This window comes from Salvelinus sp. IW2-2015, unplaced genomic scaffold, assembly GCF_002910315.2.
Source record: "Salvelinus sp. IW2-2015 unplaced genomic scaffold, ASM291031v2 Un_scaffold4645, whole genome shotgun sequence".
Taxonomy (NCBI): Eukaryota; Metazoa; Chordata; class Actinopteri; order Salmoniformes; family Salmonidae; genus Salvelinus; species Salvelinus sp. IW2-2015.
Window position 1 is genome coordinate 25047 of NW_019945914.1, and position 12400 is coordinate 37446.

General features: G+C 43.7%; 1 protein-coding gene across 1 annotated transcript; it reads right to left on the reverse strand.

The window, feature by feature from the left end:
- Positions 1 to 1459: 1459 nt before the first annotated feature.
- LOC139026385 (transcription initiation factor TFIID subunit 1-like) lies at positions 1460 to 7339 on the reverse strand. Its single transcript, XM_070441727.1, has 2 exons — positions 5811 to 7339; positions 1460 to 1487 (listed from the first exon to the last, which is right to left on the reverse strand). The coding sequence occupies exons 1-2, from the start codon at positions 7337 to 7339 to the stop codon at positions 1460 to 1462; spliced, it is 1557 nt and encodes a 518-aa protein (XP_070297828.1).
- Positions 7340 to 12400: the final 5061 nt, after the last annotated feature.

Genomic DNA, 12400 nt, shown 5'->3' on the forward strand with positions numbered 1-12400 from the left:
TGTATTGTGTAACATGAAGTCCTATGAGTGTCATCTGATGAAGATCATCAAAGGTTAGTGATTAGTTTTATCTCTATTTCTGCTTTTTGTGACTCCTCTCTTTGGCTGGAAAAATGGCTGTGTTTTTCTGTGAATAGGTGCTGACCTAACATAATCCGATGGTGTGCTTTCGTCGTAAAGCCTTTTTGAAATCGGACACTGTGGTGGGATTAACAACAAGTTTATCTTTAAAAAGGTGTAAAATACTTGTATGTCTGAGGAATTTTAATTATGAGATTTCTATTGTTTTGAATTTGGCGCCCTGCACTTTCACTGGCTGTTGTCATATCGATCCTGTTAACGGGATCCCAGAAGTTATTAAACTACTCCATTATACCAATGTGATTCTCCTGCGCTTGACTTCCTTGCCACCTACATACACGACGTGACAGAATCTCTGACCAACATATGAAGTCAGCAGGAGAAAATACCCCGGACATGGAAGTGGAGGAACGCGTCCAGGAGCATAAGGAGAAGCTTTACCATCTGGGCGTCGCCATGGATCGCGTTGTCCAGAATATGGACCGCTGGGAGAGACAGCGCCTCCACCAGCACAACCGGGGTCTATCCTGAGCGCCCCTTTCCCGCCTGAACCCAGTGGGATCCGTCTCTCCATGCCACGGGGATACGACGGGAAGTGCTGCCAACTGCCAGGGTTTCCTCCTCCAATTAAACCTTAATCTGGCCACGGCTCCATCGGACCGTGAGAAGGTTTTCGCCGTCGTCTCGTTCCTCACCGGGCCAGCGGCGTGTGTGGAGGGGAAGATGCGGCGGGTGCGCGTCTCTATCATCTGAGGCAGGAGACGAGGAGGGCCCAGGAGCTTGCCCTGGAGTTTAGGATCCTGGCTGCCGGCGCGGGATGGAACAACAGGGCCCTGATCGACCATTACCACTGCAGTCTACGCGATGACGTCCGTCAGGACCTGGCCTGCAGAGACACCACCCTCACCTTCGACCAGCTGGTGGACCTGTCCATCAGGCTGGACAACCTGCTGGCTACTCGCGGACGTTCAGATCGGGGTCTAGTGGTTCCATCCTCCCGCACCCCCTCTCCGATACCCATGGAGCTGGGAGGGACAGTGTGCAGGGAGACCGGAGGGGGTTCACGCTCGTGCACAATCTGTGGCCGCAGAGGGCACACTGCTGGTCGATGCCGGGTTGGTTCCTCTGGGAATCGAGGCAGCAGGCAGGGCGCCAATCCGTCACCTCAGGTGAGTCGGCACCATTCTCACCCAGAGACCTATGTCGCACATATATTTGTGTCTGTCACTTTTCCTGAATTTCCCCCTCCAAGGCGCTACTGGATTCAGGCGCGGCTGGGAATTTCATTGATTAAGTGTTGGCTCATAGTTTAGGGATCCCTATTGTTCCCGTGGATGTGCCTTTCCCCGTTCACGCCTTAGATAGTCGACCATTAGGGTCAGGGCTTATCAGGGAGACCACCGCTCCTTTGAGTAACGCAGGGGGGTCACACAGAAAGGATTAGTCTTTTCCTTATTGACTCTCCTGCGTATCCATTGGTGCTACCATGGTTAGCTTATACCTGGTATACTACTGCATTGTGTAAACACTGCTCCCAACTGACCCCTGGTAAGTTACTGCATTGTGTAAACACTGCTCCCAACTGACCCCTGGTACGTTACTGCATTGTGTAAACACTGCTCCCAGCTGCCCCCTGGTACGTTACTGCATTGTGTAAACACTGCTCCCAACTGCCCCCTGGTACGTTACTGCATTGTGTAAACACTGCTCCCAACTGCCCCCTAGTGTCCATTCTAAATATTCAATATTAATTAAAAAATGTCTGCTGCAGGATTATTTTCCTCCTGCGATGAAATGAATCATGCTGTACGCTTGACGGGAACATATTTGATATATTTAACTTCTCTGGGGCAGGTGGGACACAAACGTCCCACCGGCCAATAGCCAGGGAAAATACAGCGAGCCATATTCAAATAACATGATATAAAAATCAAACTTTCATGAAATCACACATGTAAGATACCAAATTAAAGCTACACTCGTTGTGAATCCAGCCAACATGAGTGAAAGCATAAGATACTATTATCTGATGATAGCACATCAGTAAACAAACAGAGTAGCATATTTCAACACTGCAAGCACGACACAAAACGCAGAAATAAAATATAAATCATGCCTTACCTTTGACAAAATTATTTTGTTGGCACTCTAATATGTCCCATAAACATCACAAATGGTCCTTTTGTTCGATTRATTCCGTCGATATATATCCAAAATGTCYATTTATTTGGACCGTTTCATCCAGAAAAACACAGCTTCCAACTTTCGCCAMKTCACTACAAAATATAYCAAAAGTTACATGAAATTTACCAAAACATTTCAAACTACTTTTGTCATACAACGTTAGGTATTTTTAAACGTTAATAATCGATCAATTTGAAGACGGGATGATCTGTGTTCAATACAAAACGAAACCAAACTGACGCAACTTTTTTCTTAACGTGACTCTCTCCAAAAATGTACTTCATGTGACCCTCATTTACGATAGCCCTACTTCTTCAGTACACAAAGGAATAACATCAACCGATTTCCAAGGACTGGTGACATCCAGTGGAAGCGGTAGGAACTGCAAGCAAGTCCATTAGAAATCCGGTGTCTCTAAAAAAATTAATTGAAAAGACAGTGACATCAAAAAAATACAAATTCTGAATGGTTTGTCCTCAGGGTTTTGCCTGCTACATAAGTTCTGTTATTCTCACAGACATGATTCAAACAGTTTTAGAAACATCAGAGTGTGTTCTATCCAAATCTACTAGTAATATGCATATCTTATATTCTGGGGATGAGTAGCAAGCAGTTGAATTTTGGCATGCTATTTTTCCCGAAAGTGAAAAAGCTGCCCCCTGCCCTCAAGAATTAAGTGGCGTAACGTCAAGCTATGACAGTCCTGTCTCTTAGCTGAAGAATAGGGTAGAACATGCCTATAGATGTACATCGTGGTTTTCTCTCTTTTCTTCACTTACCTTTCTCTTTTTCTCTCTCTTCTTTCTTTCTCTATTTCTCTATCGCCTTTCTCACACATCCATTGTTGTTCTTCACATTACCGTCTCAGGTAAACACACTCTATATAAAATAAAATCTACGTTTATTTGTCACATGCACAGGATACAGAAAGTGTAAATGGTAAAGTGAAATGGTTACTTGCATAGTGGAGTCTTTTGATAAGACATGTAGCTAGCTAGCTAAACAATGACTCATAATCCCAACTCTAATGCCGCGCTCAAAATAATTGGGAACTCTGAATGGGAAAAGCTGATTTGAACGGTCGTCCAACTCGGAAGTCCAACTCGGAAGTCCAACTCGGGAACTCGGGTTTCTTTCTAGAGCTCCTACACAGACGTAACGTTAGCTAGTGAGACAGCCAGCTAACTAGCTAACAGTATTCTATAATTTTCTGACAAAATTAGAAACGTATACTATCTGAAAATGTAGCTTGATTATTACTTGTGTACGTGGATGAGCACTTCTCCCTCTGTCGTGGGATGAGCACCTCTCTCTCTGTCGTGGGATGAGCACTTCTCCCCCTATCGTGGATGAGCACTTCTCCCTCTGTCGTGGATGAGCACTTCTCCCCCTGTCGTGGATGAGCACCTCTCTCTCTGTCGTGGATGAGCACTTCTCCCCCTGTCGTGGATGAGCACTTCTCCCTCTGTCGTGGATGAGCACTTCTCCCTCTGTCGTGGGATGAGCACCTCTCTCTCTGTCGTGGATGAGCACTTCTCCCTCTGTCGTGGATGACCACTTCTCCCTCTGTCGTGGATGAGCACCTCTCTCTCTGTCGTGGGTGACCTGGTTGCCCTTAGTTTGAAGATGTTGTCCTGAGACAGGTATTTTATTCAACAGCCTTGTTTCAAATCCCTACATTTGGCAAATTTCCACCCGGCAATTCACTGATTTCAAAACAAGGTCAACTTCTTCTGTGACAACGACACCGTTTCATTCCCATCACCGTCATCAGAAGACTCTACAATGTCTGGTTGAATGAAAATGTTTTTACCTAAATCAGGGATTTCCTCATTAGTCTGATTCATTTTCAGAGTCGGAGACAGTCAGCACGGCACTACCATTCTTCAGAAAGCAGTCCATCACAATGTTTTCACGCTGAACTTTGTGGATTGCGCTATTCATTTCAGGGCATCAATGTTTAGAGCAGTTTCAAAACATGTTCAGCTCTTCATGATAATCTTTCAAAAAAAAAGCTGTGTTAGACAGAATTATCCACACAGACTTAGCAGCTCATGTTATAGACAGAACCATGCTACATGGGCAGACCAATCCGAACTCATCTCTCGGCATTTCCAGCCCATCCATTATCTTAGCCAATCATGGCTAGCGGGAAGGGTCTTATATTTTTTTCTTGGCTAAACCAGTTAGGCTCTTTATTTAACAACGTTATTTGTATTTGCAGATGGCACACCAGTTTGTTATTAAAGCAAATGAAAGTTCACATGTTCCAGAAGGCATTTCTTTAACAACAACAAAAACATAGTCTAGTAACAGATTTATAAAATGTCTAAATGCCTCTCCTGTAGTAGTGACGTTTGACATACGCTGTCACGATCGTGTGGAGGATTGACGGACCAAAACGCAGCAGTAGGAAAATAAGCCATATTCCTTTTAATGAATACGAAGGTAAAACGAAACAAAAACACTTACACACTAAACAAAACAAGAAAACGATCGTGAAGCTAATAACGAAGTGCACACACAGGCTACAAACGTATATCATAGACAATTACCCACATCAAATGAAAGCCTATGGCTACCCTAAATATGGCTCCCAATCAGAGACAACAGAAATCAGCTGTCTCTAATTGGGAACTCATTCAGGCAACCATAGACTCTCCTAGAAAACTAAACCAACATAGACACAGCTAGAMACATCCACTCAACACAAACCCATACACTACACCAAACACCCCCTTTACCATATAATCACCCAAAACCGACAAAACACAAACATTCCCCATGTCACACCCTGACCTAACTAAAATAATAAAGAAAACAAAGAATACTAAGGCCAGGGCGTGACATACGCCTAGATTCTTGAAGCGGGTCACATATGTCTCTCTCTCTCTCTCTAACTGTCTTCTCTCTTGTCCTCCCTCTCGCTCTCTCTTTTCTCTCTCTCTCTGTCTGTCTCTATTGTAAGTGAACATCCTGGTACTGGAGCGGGACAGGAGAACTGACATCAGGGAAGTGGCAACAGCAGAAGACTGCTCCCCTGTGCATGTCTCTGTTTGATGCCATTCACCACTGAAAGACAAACTACTCCAGAAACACAACAAGACTCAACAGCTCCTCTCATCTACTGTCACACCATCCCTTATTTTATTCAACACACAGAATGAAGCATGGATGGAGCATCTTCCTCCTTCTCCTTTTCTCTTTCCCTTGTTTTCTCTCCTTCTCTTTAGAAATGTATCCTGATCTGTTTTAATAATGTATGGAACGAGAGAAAGAAGGAGATATAATATTAAAGACACAATGCAATCACAGCGCAGCGGTGGCCAAGGCCTACTCTCTCCTTCTCCTTCTCTTAAACCCTCTCTCACATTCAGCCTTTTGCATTCCGGGTACTACACTTAAAACATTTCAATATGCTGTCTGTCTGTCTGATTACTGATGCATTCCGGGTACTACACTTAAAGCATTTCAATAGGCTGTCTGTCTGTCTGTCTGTCTGTATCTTTATTGATGTAGTATTCTTGAGTGTTCCTGTTCCGTACGTTGAAGTTCTTGTATTCCGTGTTCTGAACTCTGTGTTCTGAACTCTGTGTTCTGAACTCTGTGTTCTGTAGCTGACTCCGTGTTCTGAACTCTGTGTTCTGGAGCTGATTGTGTTCTGTAGCTGACTCCGTGTTCTGAACTCTGTGTTTCTGAACTCTGTGTCTATAGCTGACACCGTGTTCTGACTCTGTGTTCTGAGCTGACTCCGTGTTCTGAACTCTGTGTTCTGTAGCTGACACCGTTTCTGAACTCTGTGTTCTGTAGCTGATCCGTGTTTGCTCTTGTGTTCTGTAGTGACTCCGTGTTTCTGAACTCTGTGTTCTGTAGCTGACTCCGTGTTCTGAACTCTGTGTTCTGAACTCTGTGTTCTGTAGCTGACTCCGTGTTCTGAACTCTGTGTTCTATAGCTGACTCCGTGTCTGAACTTGTGTTCTAGACTCTGTGTTTCTGTAGCTGACACCGTTTCTGAACTCTGTGTTTGTACTGACTCTGTGTTCTGAACTCTGTGTTCTGAACTCTGTGTTCTGTAGCTGACTCCGTGTTTGAACTCTGTGTTCTGTAGCTGACTCCGTGTTCTGAACTCTGTGTTCTTGGAGCTGACTCCGTGTTCTGAACTCTGTGGTTCTGAACTCTTGTGTTCTGTAGCTGACTCCGTTTCTGAACTCTGTGTTCTATAGCTGACTCCGTGTTCTGAACTCTGTGTTCTGAACTCTGTGTTCTGTAGCTGACACGTGTGTTTGAACTCTGTGTTCTGTAGCTGACTCCGTGTTCTGAACTTGTGTTCTGAACTCTGTGTTCTGTAGCTGACTCCGTGTTCTGAACTCTGTGTTTCTATAGCTGACTCCGTGTTCTGAACTCTGTGTTCTGTAGCTGACTCCGTTTCTAACTCTGTGTTCTGAACATCTGTGTTCTGTAGCTGACTCCGTGTTCTGAACTCTGTTTTCTGGAGCTGATTGTGTTCTGTAGCTGATCCATGTCTGACTCTGTTGGAGCTACTCCGTGTTCTGAACTCTGTGTTCTGGAGCTGATGTCGTTTGTACTGACTCGTGTTCTGAACTCTGTGTTCTATAGCTGACTCCGTGTTCTGAACTCTGTGTTCTGAACTCTGTGTTCTATGCTGACACCGGTTCTGAACTCTGTGTTTGTAGCTGACTCCGTGTTCTGAAACTTGTTGTAGCTGCACCTGTTGAACTGTGTTCTGTAGCTGAGCCCGTGTTCTGAACTCTGTCTGTTTTGTAGCTGACTCCGTGACTTCTGAACTCTGTGTCTGAACTCTGTGTTCTGTAGCTGACTCCAGTGTCTCTGAAACTCTGTGGTTCTGTAATAGTGACTCCGTGTTCTGAACTCTGGTTCTGAACCTCCTGTTTTCTGTAGTGCGTTGTTTTGTTTTTTTTTGAACTCTGTGGTCTGTAGCTGACTCTGACAGTGTTCTGTACACTCGTGTTCTGAACTCGTGTCTAACTCTGTGTATAGCTGACTCCGTGTTCTGAACTCTGTGTTCTGTAGCTGCACTCCGTGTTCTGAACATCTGTGTTCTGTAGCTGACTCCGTGTTCTGAACTCCGTGTTCTGAAACTCTGTGTTCTGTTAGCTGACTCCGTGTTCTGAACTCTGTGTCTCTGCTTTCTGTGTTCACGTACGACACGTTGTTTTGAACTTATGTAGTTCTGTAGCTGACTCCGTGTTCTGAACTCTGTGTTCTGTAGCTGACTCCGTGTTCTGAACTCTGTGTTCTATAGCTGACTCCGTGTTCTGAACTCTATGTTCTGTAGCTGACTGTTCTGTAGCTGACTCCGTGTTCTGAACTCTGTGTTCTGTAGCTGACTCCGTGTTCTGAACTCTGTGCTCTGTAGCTGACTGTTCTGTWGCTGACTCAGTGAGTATTATTCATTGTGTCTGAGGGAGAATAGGATTCAGCCTCTCTTCTCTTCTGCACCTAGCTGGGATAGTGGAAGAAAACCCTTTGAACTCACACAAGGACTTACACTGATACAAACCCAGTTCATTTTTTATTTACCAATGTGACCTAAGCCTTGTCATTAATTCTTAAAATGAAAATCTAGAAATGAAGGATTCTAGCCAAACCAGAAATCGAGGCCCTCGCCGAACTTCATGAAATGCACCCTCTACCCCACTGCTAATTTGCCAGGATTTGTCTCTGACTTGATTCCCTGTGTGGGTTTCTTAGTGAGTTTATTTCCCAAAGGGGATTACGGATTAGTAATTTACAAGTTTATATCTCAGCCAGCACTGTGAAAGGATCTTCTCATCTCCAAGTCAATTCCAGCTGATCAGCGACTGTCAAAACCAAACACTCAGGAGGGCTAGAACTGAGCTCCGCATCACAGGGACTGGTGAGTGTGTAAATGTGTGTGTGCATGCGAGCGTGCGTGTGACAGAGCAGGAGAGCGAAAGGGAGACAGCGAGATTGGAAGGAAAGAAAGAGCGATAGAGAGAGAGAGAGCCGGGATACATCTTTCCCTGCTCTCTGTCTGCTTTGTAATCTGTCAGAGTGCAGTATCCAGGGATTGTTATCAGATTGTTATCAGGCTCTGGCTGGAGTCTGGTTTGGGCAGAGATACTGGACAAGAGAAGGATAGACAGGCCAAGGGTCTGGGAAATGGAGGAACGGAGAGGGGAGCTGATATGAGGATACTCAGTCAGAAGCAAACATAATGAGGGTGGGGCGAGAAGAGAAACAAAGATAGAGTGAGAGATTGGCTAAACTAAAACTCTTTAACATCATCCTCAGTTCTGACATATTCCCCAATATTTGGAACTAAGGACTGATCACCCCAATCCACAAAAGTGGAGACAAATTTGAACCCAATAACTACCGTGGGATATGCGTCAACAGCAACCTTATTAATGATAATGCAGAGGATTTTCCCATCAGACTCGTACATTTACTCAGTGAAAACAATGTACTGAGCAAATGTCAAATGGGCTTTTTACCAAATTATCATACGACAGACCACGTATTCACCCTGCACACCCTAATTGACAAACAAACAAACCAAAACAAAGACAAAGTCTTCTCATGCTTTGATGATTTCAAAAAAGCCCTTGACTCAATTTGGCATGAGGGTCTGCTATACAAATTGATGGAAAGTAGTGTTGGGGGTAAAACATAAGACATTATAAAATCCATGTATGCAAACAACAAGTGTGTGGTTAAAATAGGCATAATGTAACGGTTGTCGTCTGGAGGAGAAGAAGAGGACCAAGGTGCAGCGTGGTAATTGTTCATCTTGTTTAATCAAAGTGAACACTCAAAATACAAAAACAACAAATGTGAAAAACCGAAACTGTACTGTCTGGTGCAGACACACAAAGACAGAAAACAACCACCCACAAAACCCAACACAAAACAGGCTACCTAAATATGTTTCCCAATCAGAGACAATGACTAACACCTGCCTCTGATTGAGAACCATATCAGGCCAAACACAGAAATAGAAAAACATAGATAAACAAACATAGACTGCCCACCCCAACTCACGCCCTGACCATACTAAATAAAGACAAAAACAAAGGAAATAAAGGTCAGAACGTGACACATAAACACAAACATTTCTTCCCACAGGGCCGTGGGGCGAGACAGGGATGCAGCTTAAGCCCCACCCTCTTCAACATATATATCAATGAATTGGCGAGGGCACTAGAACAATATGCAGCACCCGGCCTCACCCTACTCTACTAGAATCTGAAGTCAAATGTCTACTGTTTGCTGATGATCTGGTGCTTCTGTCACCAACCAAGGAGGGCCTACAGCGGCCCCTAGATATTCTGCACAGATTCTGCCAGACCTGGGCCCTGACAGACCTGGGCCCTGTCAGACCTGGACCCTGACAGACCTGGGCCCTGTCAGACCTGGGCCCTGACAGTAAATCTCTCTAATACCAAAATAATAGTGTTCCAAGAAAGGTCCAGTCGGCAGGATCACAAATACAAAATCCATCTAGACACCATTTCCCAAGCACAAATTTACAACTACCTCGGCCTAAACATCAGCACCACAGGTAACTTCCACAAAGCTGTGAATGATCTGAGAGACAATCTATCCATGCCATCAAAAGGAACATTAAATTCGACATACCAATTAGGAATCTGGCAAAAAATACTTGAATCAGTTTTAGAACCCATTGCACTTTAGGGTTGTGAGGTCTGGGGGTCCGCTCACCAACCAAGAATTCACAAAATGGGACAAACACCAAATTGAGACTCCGCATGCAGAGTTCTTCAAAAATATCCTCCGTGTCCAACGTAAAACACCAAATAATGCATGAGGAGCAGAATTAGGCMGATACCTGCTAATGATCAAAATCCAGAAAAGAGCCGTTAAATTCTATAACCACCTAAAAGGAAGTGATTCACAAACCTTCCATAAATCCTCTTAAGGATTAGCCCATTTTAAAATKTTCTCCTAAAATGACGTACCCAAATCTAACTGCCTGTAGCTCAGGCCCTGAAGCAAGGAYATGCATATTATTGGTACCATTTGAAAGGAAAAACTTTGAAGTTTGTGCAAATGTGAAAGGAATGTAGTAGAATATAACACAATATATCTGGTAAAGATAATACAAATAAAAAAACAACCGTTCTTTAGTATTTTTACCATCATCTTTGAAATGCGAAAGCCCATAATAAATTATTCCAGCCCAGATGCAATTTATATTTTGGCCACTAGATGGCATCAGTGTATGTACACCGTTTTAGACTGATCCAATGAACCATTGCATTTCTGTTCAAAATTCTGCAAAAATGTGCCTAATTTGTTTGTTAATAACTTTTCATGTTCAAAATTGGGCACTCTCCTCAAACAATAGCATGATATTATTTCACTGTAATAGCTACTGTAAATTGGACAGTGCAGTTAGATTAACAAGAATGTAAGCTTTCTGACAATATCAGATATGTCTATATCCTGGGAAATGTTATTGTTAATTACAACCTCATGCTAATCGCATTAGCCTACGTTAGCTCAACTGTCCCATGGAAGGGACACTAATCYCGAAGAAGTTTTATACCAAAGCCATCACCTACAGAGAGTTGAACCTGGAGAAGAGTCCCCTAATCAAGCTGGTCCTGGGGCTCTGTTCACAAACACAAACAGACCCCACAGAGCCCCAGGACAGCAACACAATTAGACCCAACCAAATCATGAGAAAACAAAAAGATAATTACTTGACACAACGGAAAGAATTAACAAAAACGAATTGCAAACTAGGATGCTATTTGGCCCTAAACAGAGAGTACACAGTGGAGTACACAGTGGCAGAATACCTGACTGCTGTGACTGACCCAAACTTAAGGAAAGCTTTGACTATGTACAGACTCAGTGAGCATTGCCTTGCTATTGARGAAGCCCACCAAAGGCAGACCTGGCTCTCAAGAGAAGACAGGCTATGTGCTCACTGCCCACAAAATGAGGTGGAAACTGAGCTGCACTTCCTAACCTCCTGCCAAATGTATGACCATATTAGAGACAGATATTTCCCTCAGATTACAGAAATCCTCAAAACCCAGGGGCTTAAGTGGCTTGTGCTAGTAAGTCTCACCGGCTGTTAAGGCTGTTCGCGGGTCAATAACCAGGACTGATATAAGCGGCTGTGTGAATACGGCTGTTAGGGCTGTAGAATACAGGCTGTTAAGGGCTGTAGAATACAGGCTGTTAAGGGTTATACAGGCTGTTAAGGGTAGATACAGGCTGTTAAGGGCTGTAGAATACAGGCTGTTAAGGCTGTAGAGTCAGGCTGCTAAGTGCTGTAGAGTACAGGCTGTTAAGGGCTGTTGAATACAGGCTGTTAGGGCTGTTGAATACAGGCTGTTAAGGGCTGTAGGGAATATACAGCTGTTTAAGCGGCTGTAGAGTAACAGGCTGTTAAGGGCTGTTAGAAGTACAGGCTGTAAGGCTGTGAATAAGCTGTTAAGGGCTGTAGAATACAGGCTGTTAAGGGCTGTTGAATACAGTGCTGTTAAGGGCTGTGAATACAGGCTGTTAAGGCTGTTGAATACAGGCTGTTAAGGGCTGTAGAATACAGGCTGTTAAGGGCTGTAGAGTACAGGCTGTTAAGGCTGTAGAATACAGGCTGTCTAAGGGCTGTTGAATACAGGCTGTTAAGGCGGGTTCGTAGAATACAGGCTGTTAAGGGCTGTAGAGACACAGGCTCGTTAAGGGCTGTAGAATACAGGCTGAGGGAGGGGATGAGAGAGGTGGATGAATTTCAATTTCAATTTAAGGACTTTATTGGCATGGAAACATTGTTAACATTGGCCAAAGCAAATGGTGTAGATAATTCAAAGAAGTGAAATAAACAATTTAAAAAACGAACAGTGAACATTACACTTACAAACGTTCCAAAAGAATAAAGACATTTCAATATGGTCAAATTATGTGCAAATAGTTAAAGCAACAAAAGAGAAATAAATAAACATAATATGGGTTGTATTTACAATGGTGTTTGTTCTTCACTGGTTGACTTTTTCTTGTGGCAACACGTCACAAATCTTGCTGCTGTGATGGCACACTGTGGAATTTCACCAGTAGATATGGGAGTTTATCAAAATTGTGTTCGTTTTCGACTTCT

What these genes read in the sequence shown, in the direction of transcription:
- LOC139026385 (XM_070441727.1), bottom strand. Translation starts at nt 7,339, where the DNA reads ATGTTCAGAACACGGAGTGCAGCTACAGAACACAGAGTTCAGAACACG. An exon ending in CGGAATACAAGAACTTCAAC is followed by an intron (nt 1,488 to 5,810) that starts GTACGGAACAGG and finishes CGTTACTCAAAG; the next exon opens with GAGCGGTGGTCTCCCTGATA.